General features: G+C 37.9%; 2 protein-coding genes and 1 non-coding gene across 4 annotated transcripts in view; 1 reads left to right on the top strand and 2 right to left on the bottom strand.

Moving 5' to 3' along the window:
* ZNF567 (zinc finger protein 567) overlaps positions 1-18,441 on the top strand; it is a 30,171-nt gene that overhangs the window by 203 nt on the left and 11,527 nt on the right. Inside the window, exons 2-3 of one of the 2 annotated variants that reach the window (XM_043892510.1) lie at positions 1,132-1,231; positions 3,140-3,213. In XM_043892510.1, coding sequence (XP_043748445.1) covers positions 3,205-3,213 — 9 coding nt within the window. In that variant the 5' untranslated portion in view covers positions 1,132-1,231; positions 3,140-3,204. Of the gene's footprint in view, positions 1-1,130; positions 1,232-3,139; positions 3,214-18,441 lie in introns of those variants that run through there. The other variant, XM_043892517.1, reaches the window with a different exon arrangement.
* Positions 17,779-18,284, bottom strand: LOC122688229 (60S ribosomal protein L10-like). Its single transcript, XM_043894098.1, has one exon. The coding sequence runs from the start codon at positions 18,267-18,269 to the stop codon at positions 17,859-17,861; it is 411 nt and encodes a 136-aa protein (XP_043750033.1). The 5' UTR covers positions 18,270-18,284; the 3' UTR covers positions 17,779-17,858.
* Positions 18,220-18,354, bottom strand: LOC122692955. Its single transcript, XR_006340766.1, has one exon. It is a non-coding gene; the product is annotated as a small nucleolar RNA SNORA70 (small nucleolar RNA).

Below are 18,441 nucleotides of genomic sequence, written 5' to 3'. Positions count from 1 at the left end.
GGTGGGAACCTGGGCTGGGAACCCCGAGGAAAGAAGAGGGAACCTGGACTGAGAGAAGGCCGGCAAGGAAAGCGAGAATCCGGGCCCTTAGAGAAAGCGAGGAGGGAAGCAAGAACCTAGGCAGGGGAAGAAACGGGGAGCAAGTGCTGGGAACGCCGAGGTAGAACAGGGAGCCCGAGGAGGCTGTGAGCTCGGCCTGGTACATACAGGCGTTCTGATTGTGTAGTTTTTTGTGCCCGTTCTTGTGTGTGTGTGTGTGGACATGTGTTACTCTGTGCGACGTTATGGAACCTATTGTTTATGAAAGTCAGAGGGTCTCTATGTGGTCTAATTTTTAAATTAGGTGCCAGTCTGTGTTTGAGGCTGTGCAGCTTGAGTGGCAACAGTAAGGGGGTTGTGAGTAAAATTTTGCTGCTTTGTGTAGAAGTATGTAATGGACTCTATGAGTTTATGCATGACATGTGGCTGTGGGGTTGGGATTTTGTAGTGGGTGATACAACAGTGAATATGTCACATTTTAAAGTATTTGTGCACACAAGTAAGTGCACAGTTCACGGTGACTGTGAATGTGGCTGGTTCATTGTGTGACTGAGATGGAACACTTGAGAAAGTAGATTCAAGACTAGTAAGTAGTATATATTAATTAGATTATCAGAATATTGGCCATTTTATATGCCTGTAAAATTTGACTCTGGCAAACAGACAAGTGAAAAAAATACATATTTTTAAATTGGAGAGGAGGAGGTAAAATTAAAATAATTTTCAGATGGTACAGTCTTGTATTGGGAAAGTCATTGTATTGACTAATGACCAGTATGTTGACATAAGTAGAACACTGTTGGGAGCACACAAAAAACTTTCTCCTATAACTGCTCCTCTCAAAGTTTGTATTTGGGTGAATTCCTGGACAATAAAGGTTCAATAATTTATTCAGTCGTTGCAAAGATGCTGAACATTTAAACACAAGATCAGCCTCATTTAGCTGAATAGAATGTTCACTGCAGAAATCAGTACTTCAAACTTGTTTTAAAAGCAAAAATGCTTCTTCCTGCTGGAAGCCTGCTGTGTGAAAGAAAATGTGATCAGTTTCTTCTCTAATCCCTCTATTTGTCCCCTCTTTATTCTGTTTAGGTTGATAGTCTTCAGCTGGAATGGATTGGGAGCTGAAAAAGAGAAATCATAAGTCAAGGACAAAAACAGGCTAACATGACTGGTACCATTATAATATAGTGTAAGTTATATCTTACTTTGGCTTGGCCAACTCCCAATGGAACTCTGGGAGATAGTGAAGGACAGGGAAGGCTGGTGTGCTGCAGTTCATGGGGTTACAAAGAGTCAGATACAACTCAGTGATTGAACAACAACAAATACCTTACCTTCTGAGAGACCCCACTGTTGGGAACTTCCAGATACAGTTCCCTTTTTTATGGGCACAACCACTTCTCCATATACCTCTCTTGGCATGCAGTGACCCATCTACTTATATGTCTTGTTCTCTCCTGTCAATCCTCTTGGACAGGATCTAAGCCAACCTAGGTATGCTCCATCATCCTTGGATTCCCCATCTGGAGCTCAGATGAGAATTAGCCCCCTTAGTCACCACCACTCCACTCCCCCATATCCTGGAAGCATGTACATTTCTCCCCCAAATTCTCTCACTACTTTATAGTAGTATTAGGGTCTAAGGAGCCCCTTGTTTGTTATAAGGGAGGAAGAAGAATCTATTTTTCTTCTCCCTAGAAAACTGTTCGAAAAATAATTTGCTCTCTTAAAGAGACATTTCCTTTTCTTAGCCTCTTCTAGCCTCTTGAAGGAGCCTCTTCCTCCTTGGAGTTAAATTAATGGTAGCAAAACTTTACAGTCAGCTGCTTTTTAAGACTTTATTTTAGCATGAGGGACAATTAAAAGCTTGTTTGCTCACCACCTTTGGGACATCTGCTGAGACTGAGGTAGGAAAATTTCTTAGTTACCATCCTGTTAAAAATAATGACAACAGAAAATTCAGGTTTGCTGGAAAAGACATTAACAAATCAATAGACTGTGTGTGTATGTACATATCAGAAAATTATGGGAAGTGGCTATCAAAATACAAGATACAAAGATTGTATGGTTTGTAAACAAAAATTTGATGTTCCTGACATACTCAAAAATTAAAGATTTAAGAACCAGAAGACACACAGTAAGTGTCAAAACTGACATTTCATGAAGTTTCTGTAAAATTTCAGTAAAACTTTTAAACTTTCCAAAGTTGTTAGGAGATAATGAACAAGACAGAAGTGGTTAGAGAAAATAATGGAGGGGGGAGTAGGCCTACCTGTTACTAAAATATATTTTAAAACTGTAACAACTGCCGAGTCGTCCTGGCAGTTAAATGAAAAGATAAGTGGAACTAAATATGAAGTCCAGATATACTCAAATATGTAAAGGAAATAAAGTATATGATAAAGAAAAGCTATAAAAATTATTTTAGGTATTTAAAGGATTAATTTCCTTCCTTTAAAAAAGATCTAATATCAATCCAGAAAATAGTTAGAAAAGTGAAAAAAATTTGAGTTTCATCTAGGAAACTAAAGATGGACTGCAGTAATATCTGCAGGGGCTGGTGGTAGCTGTAGACTGGGGAGTTGGTGGCCTGACTCGGCCTGGCTTGTCTTTTATTTTTTTTAAAAAAGATGAGTTTTTTTCTTAAAACTTTAGAAGCTTATCCTCTCTCATAATGAGAAAAATAAGAATTAGAATCACAGTGTATACTTTGGCAAGCATCAGGAACTTTGTATCAGTGGTGCTCAGGGTATGGGGTGACAGGTATTTTCATGTATTGTTGGTCATGATGTAGGTTGAGCCTTAATGGAGAAGAGCTTGGAAGTGGTTAGTAGGCAGCTTAGGAGAGAAAAGTGGTAGTAGAGAGGAGAGCGGCTTGCCCAGAATCTAACTTTTTGCCCCAAGATCCTGTATCTCTAGCCTTGGGGATGAAATAATATTTGTCTAGCTCATTATCCCCTTGTATTTGTGTGAACAGAGTGGACAAGCACCAAAGCAAAGGAAATAGAGTCAATTTTAATTGAGTTGTAAGTGATGAGAGCTGAAAGACGTATATGGTGTCATGTGGCCTCTTTTCATGTTGGTTTTGCCTTCTTAGGAGCCACCCCTTTTCTAAAGAAGAGCCCAAAGGAAGACTGGTCATCTCTTGTAAATCTCAAAACCATGGCTCAGGTGAGATGATGGTTCTTTTCTCTTTTCTGAAATTCTTTTGTTTGTTTGTTTAAAGACTATTTGAGCATTTGCTTTTCTTGTACTAAAATCCTCCTGTTTGCCTTCCCCTTCAGGAAAGCAGTACCCACTTGTTCTGTTGGTCAGATAAGCTTTTACCTTCCACAAGTGCTCCTTCTAATTTTAACCAGTGTTCACATATTAAGTGGGTGTAATCATTCAACATCTTTTCTCAGTCTTCTCCCAGAAACAGTGCTAGAACAAAAATGCATTTCCTCAGATTAAATGAGAATATAGGACTGCATGGAAGAGGACATGGCAACCCACTCCAGTATTCTTGCCTGGAGGATCCCCATGGACAGAGGAGCCTGGTATTTTACAGTCCATAGGGTCTCAAAGAGCAGGACGTGACTGAGCAGCTAAGCACAGCACAGCACATAATGCAGCATGCACCTGTCTTGCAAAGAAAAGAACAGTTAAGATGAAGATAGAATTGACAGATTGCTATTAGTTAAGTGTCAAGAAGTCCTGTCTTGAGGTTTTGAGACAAGAGCTATGCTTGGCAGATTGTACAAAAACCAAGAATCCTATATTTCTCCCCTCTGATCCTTCAAGAGATCCTTGAATTTAAACTGTTAATGTGTATTTTAATATCTTCCTCTCCCATAATGGATTGTCTTAAACATTCTTCTAATGTGGTTTGGGTTTAATACTAGGCAAACTGTAAGATAAGAGTTAACTGTTCAATGTTATTGGCACAGAGTTTCTGTTTGGGCTTCCGTGGTGGCTCAGCTGGTAAAGAATCTGCTTGCAATGCAGGAGACCTGGGTTCAATCCCTGGATTGGGAAGATCCCCTGGAGAAGGGAATGGCCACCCACTCCAGTAGATACTGGTGATGATTACTTAATATTGTGAATGTACTTAATGGCAATGAATTATATACTGAAAAATGGTTAAAATGATAAAATTTTATGTCACATATTATACCACACACACACACACACACACACACACACACACACACACAGTTAAACAGAAAAGTATAAGAAACATGAACATCCATAAATGAGCATTGGGGCGATCACTTGGAGAATTGGAAAAGGAGCACAGGTATCAGACCATCCCCAGTATCTATTTCCAGAGCTTTTTCACATGCCAAACAGAAAGGAAGGGAAAGTCGCTCAGTCGTGTCTGACTCTTTGTGACCCCATGGACTGTAATCCATGGAATTCTCCAGACCACATTACTGGAGTGGGTAACCATAATGTTTTGTTGTTTCAGTGTGCCAGTCTTGCAGATGTTTATTGTATTAATACTGAGGTGTTTTTTATGTTGTAAATGCTATTCATTTTTATTTCAAGTTCCCATTGTTTATTGCTAAAATGCAGTTGATTAGTATATGAAAATACAATTTGATTTTTGTTTATTAACCTACCTTCTCTCAAAAATTATTCTAGTAATTTTTTGATAGATTCTTTAGGATTTTATACACACATAATCATGTCAGATGAGTAATATTACTGTTGTCCATCTTGCTTTCCATCCATATTCCTTTTATTTTTGTCTGGCTTTACTACATTGTCTAGAACTTTCAGTGCAGTGTTGATATAAGTAATGAGAACAGATATTTTTGCCTTATTCCTGACTAAGGGGAAAGGCATGTAGTCTTTGACTAAGTGTAACATTGGTGATTAGTTTTACATAAATGCTCTTTATCAGATTTATGAGGTTGAAGAAATTCTAGTTTAATGATAATTTTTATTACAAATGAATGTTGAATTTTGTCAAAAGTTTTTACGCTTCTGTTGTATTTTCTGTATTATATGGTTTTCCCCCTTTTTAAATTAACATGATGAGTTACACTGATTGATTTTGAAGTGCTAAACCAGCTTATCCCTAGGATAAACCCCATTTGGTCATGATAGATTCATATATTCATTTTCCACATATTGCTTAGTGAATTTACTAACACACTGTTAAGGATTGTTTTATCTGTGGTTCATAAATAATTTGGTCTATAGTTTTTCTTATAATGTTGTCTAGTTTTGGTATGAAGGTAATAATAACTTACAGAATGAGTTGAGATGAATTCTCTCCTTTTATTTTCTGAAAGAATTTGTATAGAATTGTTATTATTTCTTCCTTAACTGTTTGTTAGAATGCACCAGTGAAGCCATCTGAGCCTCAGGATTTGTTTATGGGAAGGTTTTTTACTAGCAGTTCAATTTCCTTAATAGAATTGTGGCTATTACTGCTATTCAGGCTTTCCTCGTGGCTCAGACAGTAAAGAAGCTGCCAGCAATGCAGGAGACCCGAGTTCAGTTCTTGAATTGGGAAGATCCACTAGAGAAGGGAATGGCAACTCATTTCCATATTCTTGGCTGGAGAATTCCATGGACAGAGGAGCCTGGCATACTATAGTCCTTGGTGTTGCAAAGAGTTGGACAGGACCGAACGACTAACACTTTCACTTTCATGCTGTCAATTTTTTTCTCTTCAGTGAACTTTTATAATTTATGTCTTTTAAGCAATCTGTCCATCTCATCCAAGTTATAAAATTTATTGGCACAAAGTTGTTAAAAAATCTACGCTTTTTATCCTTTTGATGTTTGTATAATCTGTAATGGTGCCGTTCTTTCATTCTGCTGTTGATTATTTGACTTTTAGTTTTTTGCTTGATCAGTTGACTAGAGGTTTATCAATTTTGCTGATTTTTTTCAAAGTAGCAACCTTTGGTTTTATTGATTTTCTGTTTTTCTGTTTCCTGTTTCTTCATTTCTGCTCTTACACTTTGTATTCCCTTTCCTTTTCATTACTTTGGATTTAATTGCCTCTTGTTTTGTACATGGAAGGTTATATCATTGATATTGGACTTTTTTTCCCCTGTAGGACATTTAACGCTATAAATTTTCCTCTAACAAATTTAGACATGTTGTGTTTTCATTTTTATTTGTTTGAAAATATTTTCTAATTTATCTCATGTTTTCCTTTTTGACCCATTTGTTTAGAGGAAGTGTGTTTAATTTTCAAATATTTGGGGATTTTCCAAATAGCTTTCTCTTATTGATTTCCAGTTTAATTTTGTTACAATCAGGAAACATGCTGTATATGATTTCATTCTTAAATTTTTAGACTTCTTTTGTACCACAGATTATAGTACCATCTGATGAATGTTCTGTGTGTACTTGTAGAGGATGTATAGTCTAGTGTTGTTGGATGGTGTATTCTGTAAATAATCAAGTCAGATTGCTTGATTATGATGGTAAAGTCTTCTATATCCTTATTGACTTTCAGTCTGTTATACCAATGACAGAAAAGGAAGTCAAAATCTTAAGTTACAAGTGTGGCTGTGAAAGTGAAAGTCACGCGGTCATGTCCATCTCTTTGTGACCCCATGGACTGCAGCCCTCCAGGCTCCTCTGTCCATGGAATTCTCCAGGCCAGAATACTGGAGTGGTTAACCGCTCCCTTCTCCAGGGGATCTTCCCAACCCAGAGATCGAACCCGGGTCGCCCGCATTGCAGGTAGATTCTTTACCATCTGAGCCACCAGGGAAGCCCAAAACTATTAATGGAAAGGCTGACTGAGCTTTTTTAAATGGATGGAATAGGATGACACTGCTGATCACTCTTGGCATCACCGAAGCAGGACAACCAGACATCATGTGCTCCTGACAGGACAGTGGTGGTGGTTTAGTCGCTAAGTCATGTCCGACTCTTGTGACCCATGGCCTGTAGCCTGCTGGGCTCCTCTGCCCATGGCATTCTCCAGGCAAGAATACTGTAGTGGGTTGTCATTTCCCTCTTCAGGGGATCTTCCTGACCCAGGAATTGAACCCAGGTCTCCTGCATTGCAGGGAGATTCTTTACCAGCAGAGCTACATGTTGGATTCATGTGGCTATAATTGTGTCTATTTTAACTTTTGCTTCTATCAGTTTTTACTTAATATATTTTGAAGTTCTGTTTTTAGATTAATTTATATTTAGGACTGTTCTGTCTTTTTATGAATTTTATGAATTGATCTCCTCTGTCATTATAAAATGCCTTACTTGGAACTTCCCTGGTGACCTAGTGGCTAAGACCCCATGCTTCCTCTGTAGGGGGCATGGGTTCAGTCCCTGGTGGGGGCACTGAGATCTCATATGCCACACAATGCAGCCAGAAAATAAATAAATAAGTTAAAGTGGCTTTCTTAATCCCTTATAATATTCTTTGTTCTAAAATCTATTCTGTTTGATACTATTATAGCTGTTCTGGCATTCTTATGATTAGTATTTATTTTTAAATTTAATTTTTTGGGAATATACTAAATGCTTTTTACCCTGGAGCATCTCCCACCTTTTCTTTATTTTTTTCAGCTGATTTACATACGTTTCAGGTGTACAACATAGTGATTCACATTTTTTAAAGGTTTTTAAAACTCCATTTATAGTTATTACAAGTATTGGCTATATTCCATGTGCTATGCAGTATATCCTGGTGGCTTATTTATTTTGTGCCTAGTAGTTTATACCTCTTAATCTCCTACCCCTATCTTACTCCTCCCTCCTTCCCTTTCACCACTGGTATCCACTAGTTATCTCTGTCTGCAAGTCTTGTTTCTGTTTTGTTATATATATCTGTTTTATTTTTTAGATTCCACACATTCATGATGACATACAGTATTTGTATTTCTCTGACTTGCTTCACTAAATATAATACTCTCCAAGTCTATCCATGTTGTTGCAGATGGCAAAATTTCATTCTTTTTTTATGGCTGAATAATACTCCTATGTGTTATGGGGGGCAGCTATTCACTGTGTCTTCTTTATTCATTCATCTGTTGATGGGCACCTAGCTGAGTACTATTCCTCTGTGTGTGTGTGTGTGTGGCTATTCCCTATGTCTTCTTTATCCATTCATCTGTTGATGGTCACCTAGGTGGCTTTCACATCTTGGCTATTATAAATAATGCTCTGAACATTGGGGTGGTGCATGTGTCTTTCTGAATAACTGTTTTTACATTTTACCCAGGAGTGAAATTGCTGGGCCATGTGACAGTTCTAGTTTTAGTTTTTTGAGAACTTCCAACTGTTTTTTCACAGTGGCTGCACCAGTTTACATTCCCACCAGCAGAGTATAAAGGTTCCCTTTTCTCCATATCCTTGCCAGTGTTTGTTAGTCTGTGGTCTTTCTGTTGATAGCCATTCTGACAGGTGTGAGATGCTATCTCATTATGGTTTTGATTTGCATTTCTCTGATGTTAGTGATGTTGAGTATCTTCATATGCCTGTTGGCCATCTCTGTGTTTTCTTTGGAAAAATGTCTGTTCAGTCTTCTGCCCATTATTTAATTGGGTTATTTGGGGTTTTATGTTAATATTGAGTTTGTATGAGCTGCTTATATATTAATAGTTTTGATATATGTGTGCTTAGTCATGTCTGACTCTTTGTGACCCCATAGACTATAGCCCGCCAGGCTCCTCTGCCCTTGGAATTTTCCAGGCAAGAATACTAGAGCAGGTTGCCACTTCCTTCTCTAGGGGATCTTCCTGACCCAGGGATTGAAGCTGCATCTCCTGTGTCTCCTGCATTGGCAGGTGGATTCTTTACCACTGTGCCACCTGGGAAGCCTTTAATTTGGACCTTTTATTGGTCATTTGCAGAAACTCTTTCCCATTCTGTAGGTTGCCCTTTCATTGTGTTGATGGTGAGCCCATGTATTTTGAGATCGATACTTAGCTGTAGATTCAAGGGTATCACTCTACATATGTCTGGAGAAGCCTCTGTCTCTGTCTGTCTCTCTGCTGCTCCCTCCTCTTCAGTATTTTGCTTAGCAGTTCTAGCCATCTTGGACTCTTCAAACTCCCATCTCTGTGTCTTCAACTCAGAAAGACTGCTGGGCTCTGTGTTCTGCCTCCTGTGCTGTGACCTGGAAATTGCCTATAAGCTGTGAGCTGGGCAGTCAAAGCTTACTTTGTTCCCTTCTTTCAGAGCTCACTGTGCTCTGCTGTCAGTCAGCCAGTGCTTAAAAACATCTGTTTAACCTATTTTTTTTTTACAATTTTTTAACTGTTTACAGCAGAAGAGAATTTCCTATATTAGTTCATTTCCATAGAAGTTGATTTGTTTTGTTGGACAGTCAAGTAGGCTGAAATCAAACTTGAAACTTCAGACTCTCTGACTGGTGGCAGCTTGAATCTCTGCTTGATTTCTTTCATGTTTAACCAGAGGTCTCAAATTCTGACCCATGAATGGCTAACTGAGGTATCAGCTAAAGGTGTGGATAAAATTTGTTCAGTGTCTTTGGACTCCCCCCAACTCCTGCCTCTGGCTTTCATTTCTGCAGGATTTCCCTACTTCTTTTCCAGTTACTGTTGTTATCCTAAATTCTATTGTTTCTTCAAGCCAGTAGGACCATTTCCACCTGAATTTTATTTGCCATACCTGATGTCTACTTGGGACCCACCTTTAGGCTGAAAGTAGTGTGAATTGGCAATTCTGTCGTTCTTCCCCTAAGTATAAAACCTTCCTTCCAGTTTCTATTTGTTTGGGTCACTTTTAAGTGCCTTCAGATAGCTGTTTTTTATAGTCAGCACTCCATATTCATGGGGCTTCCCTTCCACATCCACAAATTCAACCAACCACAGATTGAAAATGTTAAAAAAAAATCCCAGAATGTTCCAAAATGCAAAACTTGAAATTGCTGGACAGTGGCAACTATTTACATAGCATTTACATTGTATTAGGTATGGTAAGTAGAGATGATTTAAAGTATATGGAACAATATAAAATAGATTATATATAAGTACTATACAGTTTATGTAAGGGACTTGAGTATTTTGAGATTTTGGTATCTGCAGGGGGTCCTGAAATCTCCCATGGAAACTGAGACTTTGATTATATTTTTCTGGAGTTTAGAGCTGTTATCTACAGTAAATGTGAAATAAGAACACACTCTTCCATTTTTGAAGGAGACGCCCAAACCTACCTTTTTTTTTTAATCAAAAATTTTTAAGGTATAATCTACATAGAATAAAAAGCAACTCATTTTAAGTGTTGATCAAGTTTAGGAAGTTTTAGAAAGGTATAAAGATTTATTCAGTTACCACAACAATCAAGATTACAAAATTTACATTACTCCAAAAAGTTCCTTCATGCCCCCCTACAACCAGTTGCTCTACTGCCACAGTTGGCCTCTATTAAGATATTATTAATCATACCTGCTTTTGTCACTGTAAATTAGTTTTGCGTCCTCTAGACTTTCATATAAATGGCGTAGTAGAATATGTGCTTTTTAGGGGATTAGCCTATTTAACTCAATGTAATTTTCTCTTGAAATTCATGTTGTGTGTATCAGAACATTGCTTATATTGCTGACTACTGTTGTTCCATTATATGAATATACCACAATTTTTTAGTTATACCCTCACTTTTTGATAGACTTTTTTTTTTTTTTTTTTTACTTTTTGACTGTTACAGTATTATTATGCTCATATGTGGATTATATTTTCATTTCTTTTGAACAAAACCTGCCTAGGTTTGAAATCAGTAAATTGTGTGAAAAATATATGTTTAAATTTATTTTTAAAAAAATTTATAAAAAAAACCTGCCAAACTGTTAAGCAAAGTGGTTGTGTCATTTTACTTTCCCACTACCAATGTATGATAGTTATTATATTATAGCTGCATATCTTCACCAACACTTGGTATGGTCACTGTTTTAGTTAATTCTAGCAGGTGTGTATTGGCATTTCATTCTTTTGAAATTTTTTGTTTCCCTAACACAATTAAAATTGGTAAGTGTTTTTTATTTTGCATATTTGTCATGGATATATAGCTACTGGATTTGTTTAGATCTTTTGCCAGTTGATTTGGTTGTCTTCTTATTCCTGTATTATGAGAGTTCTTTATACGTTCTCAATACAAGTCTTTTGTAAGATAGAAATACTGGGAATATATTTCCCAGTCTATGATTTGATTTTTAATTTTCTTAGTGGTGTCTTTCAGAGCTGAAGTTTTTAATTTTGACAAAATCCAGTTTACCAGGTTTTAAATTTTTATGATTAGTGCTTTTTGTGCACTACCTCAGAAGGCTTTGCATACTCCAGCATTACGCATATTTTGTTCTTTAATATGTAAGTATTATGGTTTTAGATTTTCATTTTAAAGGAGTGACCCATGTCAATTTCATTCTGTAAGATAAGAGGTAAAGTTCCCTTTTTCTATTTTCAATGGATATCCAGTTTTTCCAGAGTCTTTTGTGAAAAGAGATCCTTTTTCTACTGAATTCTATTGGAGGCTTTGTTGACAGTCAGTTGATCATGTGTGTAGGTGTTTTTTATAGTCTGTTTAATTGATTTGTGTGTTTATACTTTCACCAAGATAACAGTTTTAGTTAGGGTATTAAGTCCTGATATCAGGTAATATAAACCTACCAAATTGTTTTAGGTATAATAAGTATTTTACATTTTCCTATAAATTTTCAAATCAACCCATCAGTCTTTATAAAACAACCTAATGGTTTGTGATTAGATTTTCAAAGATTTATAAGTTGGTTGAAGATAATTGTTAGGTTAACAGTAGTAAGTCTTCTGAACCATGGACCTAATGTATTTCCATGTTTGCTTAGGTCTTTTAAATTTTCTCTCAGCAGTGTTTTGTAGTTTCCAGTGCACAGGTCTTGCAAATATTTTCTTAATTTTATTTTTTAACTTCATTCTCAATTGTTTGTTGTTAGTATATAAAATAGAATTGATTTTTTAAAATATATTTTGAGATAAATATGCTGTGACCATGGTAAATTCACTTATTATTTCCTGTACTTTACATATCTGGTTATGTCTGTGAATACAGTTTGCCTTCTTCCTTTCCAGTCTGTTTGCCTTGTATTTTTCATTCTTTATGCATTGTCTGCAGTGTTCAATAGAACTAGAGAGAGCAGCTATCCTTGACTTGCTCCTGATCTTAGGGGGTAAACAACCTTTAACCAATAAGTATGATATTATGTATAAATCTTTTGTAGTTGCATTTCATTAAGTTGAGGAGTTCTATTTCTAATGTTGAGAGATTTTAATACAAGTATCAGTTCAGTCCAGTCGCTCAGTCGTGTCCGACTCTTTGCAACCCCATGAGTCGCAGCACGCCAGGCCTCCCTGTTCATCACCAACTCCCGGAGTTTACTCAAACTCATGCCCATCGAGTCGGTGATGCCATCCAGCTATCTCATCCTCTGTCGTCCCCTTCTCCTCCTACCCCCAATCCCTCTCAGCATCAGGGTCTTTTCCAGTGAGTCAACTCTTTGCATCAGGTGGCCAAAGTATTGGAGTTTCAGCTTCAGCATCAGTCCTTCCAATGAACACCCAGGACTGATCTCCTTTAGGATGGAATGGTTGGATCTCCTTGCAGTCCAAGGGACTCTCAAGAGTCTTTGCCTAATGCTTTTTTTTCATTTGAAATGACCATAGGCTTTTCCTACCATATTCTGATTTAATGAGGATTATATTATTGATTATCAGGTATTGCATTCCAGAGATAAGCACCACTTGTTCATGTGTTATGCTTTTTATATTATCCCTTTATATAATTCACTCTTATTTTTTGGTTTTTAATTGGTATTCATCAAGGCTATTGGTCTGTAATTTTGCCTTTTTCTGGTTTTGGTAACTGTATAAGATTCACCTCATAAAAGGATTAGGAAAGTATTCCTCGGTCCTTTATTTTTAAGAAAAAGTTAGTGTAGTATTATCATTAACTCTTAAATGTTTCACAGGACTTATCTTAAAGTCTTCTGGACCTGGAAAAATCTTCACGGGAACTTCTTGAATTGCAAACTCAGTATCTTTAATAGTTAAGGGTTTTCAGATTTTTTCCTTTGGTATCATGTTTTTAAGTGAAAATATTTGTCCATTTCATCTACACTGTCTAATTTATTGCCTTTAATTTGTTTATGCTGTAATGTCTTTGTTCTGTTTAATATCTGCAGGAACTGATAGTGGCCATATGCAGCATCCCTCTTTACTTCTTAAATATCTAAATAGTATTTTACCTTTTTTTGTGAGGGGTGGGAGGCTATGCTTGGTACTGTTGCAGGTCTTTTTTTTTGTTGTTGTTGCAGGTCTTTATTGCTGCGTGAGGGCTTCTCTATGAATAGTTGTGACACACCAACTTAGTTGCCCCATGGCATGCAGGATCTTAGTTCCCTGACCGGGAATGGAACCCACGTTCTCTGCATTAGAAGGTAGATTCTTAACCACTGGACCACCGGGGAAGTCCCTAGAGGTTTTACATTTTAATGATACTTTCAAGTATCTGGCTTTTAGTTTCATTGATTTTTTTTTTTTCCCTGTTGTTTATTTATTTCCTATTTTACTGATTTTTCCTTTTTTCCAAACGATTTCCTTTACTTGCTTTGAGTTTAGCATATTCTTTTTTAAAGCTAAAGATGAAAGTTTAAATTATTGATATTAAATTTCTTGTTTCCTAATATAAGCAAGCATTTAAACTTATAAGTTTTTCTCTTAGCCTATTCTTCAAAATTGTATTTAGCCTAATATATTTTATGAAAGTTTTCTTTTTTATTTTTCTTTGACCCTAAATTGATTACTTGGAAGTGTATTGTTTAATTTCCAAACATTTGGGGCTTGTCTAGATATGTTATGTTTATTGATGTCTAATTTAGTTCATGTGTGGTCAGAAAACATACTTCATGTGATTTTTCATTAATCTGTTGAGATTTACTTATAATCTATCTTGGTGCATAGTCCATTTACTCTTGAAAAAAAATGTGTTGTGCAAAATATTGAAAGTGGTGGTTTATAAATATCAAATGAGTTGTTGTTGTTGTTCAGTCGATAAATCTGTGTGACTCTTTATGACCCCATGAACTACAGCACCCCAGGCTTCCCAGGCCTTCACTGTCTCGCCAAGTTTGCTCAAACTCATGTCCATTAAGTCAGTGATGCCATCCAACCATCTCATCCTTTGTCACCCCCTTCTCCTCTTGCCCTCAATCTTTACCAGCATCAGGTGTCAATATTCTTTAGAGATTCTGAATGGCTACAGATTTTTCCCCCATTGGTCTAGTTCTCTCAGTTAGTGATCAGAACTAACATTCAGTTCAGTTCAGTCTCAGTCATGTCCGACTCTTTGCAACCCCATGAATCGCAGCACACCAGGCCTCCCTGTCCATCACCAACTCCCAAAGTTTACTGAAACTCATGTCCATCGAGTTGGTGATGCCATCCAGCCATCTCATCCTCTGTCGTCCCCTTCTCCTCCTGCCCCCAATCCCTCCCAGCATCAGGGTCTTTTCCAGTGAGTCAACTCTTCGCATGAGGTGGCCAAAGTATTGGAGTTTCAGCTTCAGCATCAGTCCTTCCAATGAACACCCAGGACTGGCTCTCCCATAGGATGGACTGGTTGGATCCCCTTGCAGTCCAAGGGACTCTCAAGAGTCTTCTCCAACACCACAGTTCAAAAGCATCAGTTCTTTGGTGCTCAGCTTTCTTCACAGTCCAACTCTCACATCCACACATGACCACTGGAAAAACCATAGCCTTGAATAGACAGACCTTTGTTGAAAAAGTAATGTCTCTGCTTTTTTTTTTTTTTTTTGAGGACATATTATTTCTGTGAAGGACATGAAGGAACAAGTCTCAAGAATAGCTGGGAAAAGCATGTTTCGAGGCAGAGAACAGCCAAGTGCAAAGGCAGGGAAATTAGGGCTTCTCAGAACAGACAAAGCCCAGTGTAGAAGGAGTGCAACGAACACAGCGGAGAAGCTTTACAGAAGAAGCTGAAGAGGCAGCTAGCTGCCAGGGCTGGGACCAAACCTTGGTATGACCAACTCCAAAGCCTCTGTATTTTCCACTACTTTTCTAGTATCTATGCAGAGTATGCCAACTAAACTAAGGCAGAGTCAGAACAAATTTTTCTTATAAGAAAAGACTAGACTGGAATGAAATAAGCCTACCTCAGACTGACAGCAATTCTGGGACTGAGGAGCCTGCGGGCTACAGACCATAGGGTTGTAAAGAGTCAGACACGACTAGTGACTGAGCATGCATGTGTGCTGGGACGGAATGAAGAAATGTTTTTTATTTACCTCGTCTATATATGGAGCTAAAAGTAGGACCTCCTGACAAACGCCCTCCATCCGTCACACGAAATTAACAGGAACATAACTGGAGGCAATGCTGGTGCTCCAAGGTTGAGCCACACCATGGTGGTGATGACAGAAAGACTGAGTGTCCCAGGGAATGAGCTTATGTACTCTTAAGGCTTTTGACCACAAGCTTACTCCTTGTGTTTAGAAGTTTAGAAGTTAACTTTTAATTTACCCTGATAGGTCAGTTGGTAAAGAATCCGCCTGCAATGCAGGAGACCCTGGTTCAATTCCTGGGTCAGGAAGATCCACTGGAGAAGGGATAGGCTACCCACTCCAGTATTCTTGGGCTGCCCTGGTGGCTCAGCTGGTAAAGAATCTGCTGGCAATGTGAGAGACCTGGGTTCGATCCCTGGGTTGGGAAGACCCCCTGGAGAAGGGAAAGGCTACCCACTCCAGTATTCTGTCCTGGAGAATTCCAGACTGTGTGGTCCATGGGGTCACAAAGAGTTGGACACGACTAAATGACTTTCACTCACTTTAACTTACTTATGATAGTTATAACCAGAAGTGCCATTTTTCCAGTTAATTGTGACAGTTTATATGTGAAATAAATGACTGCCCTATATTTGCTAGGGATATATGTCATGAACCAAAACTTTGGCCCCATAGATAAAAGTGTGAGCACTGATATAAAAGAAGACCTTTTATTGATTTAAAAAAATGCCTTTAACAAAAGGTATTTTGCTTTTAACAGTTCTTACAAGTCACAGTCTAACATTACTAGTCCCTTTTCATCACCTAAGGTAATTAAATACGTCTCTCTAACAAAATCTATTATTAATCTGGGTTTTAAAGTTCAGCATCAGAATAGCATATACAAAACATACTGATTTTCTCATTCAGGGATCACTAGTGCACTCTCAGGAATCAGTTAAAAACAAACAAAGCAACAATAACAACAAAAAACATGAATACTTGAGGAAACTAAAAAAATCTAAAATAATGCCTAAATACATCTACTTAAAAAAAATGTTGGTCAGACTAGATAGATACACTTTTATTTCACTATCAGCATAACTATTACTACTATTTTTTCAAGAAAAGGCAGTTTAGGTTCATCTATAAGAGTCACTAATCATAAACAAGTAGCAGAAAACCAATTCTGGCCACAGGCTCACAGTAAACTTTTGTTGCTAATTTTATACTTATAAACCTGATAAAGTATGAATGGTAATCATTGGTTAATAACAGCCAATAATTAAGTTTCTGTCATGCAGAGAATTACTTTAATGATTTCTATCCATTAAATAATCAGTCTAAGCTTTAAGAATTAGGTGGACATTAAAAACATTAAGAGAAAAACTGATACATCACCCACTTCTGCAGAAAGGCAGAGGAAGCTTTGGGCATTCACTTAGGGTAGAACCTTCTCTGCTTCTCTACTAGATCCCTTAATTCTTCTGGGTGTGCTAAGAATTAGTTCTAAAAAGAAATATCACTGAAAACATACAACATGACTGTCATGCCTACTATACTGTATCTGTGACACTGACATGAATATAAGCATTAGCTACCACTGATTTAAGACACAGATGCACCAAAGAAGCTAGGCTGCAGGCCAAGACTAAGTGTGTTCTGCCTCCAGCAGCATCCTTGGCACTTGTTTTCTTAAAATTATGTTACATGTGTAGGCAAAGTCAAGTCTGTGCTTTTGCACAATATATATTCTAAGCAATATGTTTGCTTAATGCAACATTAAAACAGCAACCATGACACTTTGATTTTCTTCATAAACACAACGGATCAGAAGTAACTCCTTCTTTTCTCCTCTACTTGAATTTTTAGTTGACAAAGTAAGGAGAAAGGATGCCCCTCACTATTTCAACAATGTGTAATAAGATATTTGGGGGGCAGCTTATGCCAAAGCCTGCAGTTTCTCAGTCTTAGCAGAAGATAAGCTTTCTGAAGATGACATGAAGACAAAATTTTTTCCAAAGCTCACCTCAGTGTTTAACTCAAAACATAGGCATCTTTAGTGGTATACAAGCATGCTTTAAGGATCCATTTTTCTCATAAAATCCTTTGTAATATGTCACAGTTTGAAGACTGAAGGTTTTGAGTTTCTTATGTTAGAGAGTTAAAGAATAAGGGCAAGGAAAGGATCAGGTAATAAGACAAAGATGGCAAAGATATAAAAAACATAACTCTGCAATAGTGCTTCCTTCAGGGTACCCAATAAGATAACACCATTCTATCCTCCTTAGGAAGTGTCAGACCTACTATGATGACTTTCAACTTGGGTTTAAAAAAGATCTTTTTTTGTGTGTGTGTGTGTAATAAAGTTTTATTAAAGTATAAAGGAGATAGAGAAAGCTTCTGACATAGGCATCAGAAGGGGGCAAAAGAGTACCCCCATGTCTCTGCTTTTTAATATGCTGTCTAGGTTGGTCATAACTTTCCTTCCAAGGAGCAAGCGTCTTTTATTTTTTTTTATTTTTATTTTTTGACAGGAAATAGCATTTATTGGTGAGCGTGATTAAGGAGGGAACAGAGCTGATGCTCATGAGTGCAGGGCCCGCCATTTGTCCAGGGGACCACGATTAGGGATGTATTTGACCCCACAGCCGTCCGGGATGAGTCGCTTTTCTGCCACCATGTTCTCAAATTCATCCGCATTGAACTTGGTAAATTCCCACTTCTTGGAGATGTGGATCTTCTGACGGCCAGGGAACTTGAACTTGGCCCGGCGGAGGGCTTCAATCACATGCTCCTTGTTCTGCAGCTTGGTGCGGATGGACATTATGACCTGGCCAATGTGGACCCTGGCCACTGTGCCCTGGGGCTTTCCAAAGGCACCACGCATACCTGTCTGGAGTCTAGATTGAGAAACAGCAGGCCAGTCATGAATGCCCACTAGGAAGAGTTGTCTCCAAGGTCCCTTAGGGCTACCTGTACAGGCAACAGGTTGCATACACTACCAAGGAGGCTGCTGTTTGCAGCCATTGCACACTGGGCCCCCATGGGGAAAAGAGCACAGTCGGCTTAATTGGCTGCAAAGCAAGCGTCTTTTAATTTCATGGCTGCCATCACCATCTGCAGTGATTTTGGAACCCAAAAAAATAAAGTCTGACACTGTTTCCACT

The sequence above is a fragment of the Cervus elaphus genome, chromosome 4, assembly GCF_910594005.1.
Source record: "Cervus elaphus chromosome 4, mCerEla1.1, whole genome shotgun sequence".
Lineage (NCBI taxonomy): Eukaryota > Metazoa > Chordata > Mammalia > Artiodactyla > Cervidae > Cervus > Cervus elaphus.
This window is presented reverse-complemented; position numbering and strand designations above follow the sequence as displayed.

Coding starts and splice junctions, on each gene's coding strand:
- LOC122688229 (XM_043894098.1), bottom strand. CDS start 18,269: ATGCAACCTGTTGCCTGTACAGGTAGCCCTAAGGGACCTTGGAGACAA.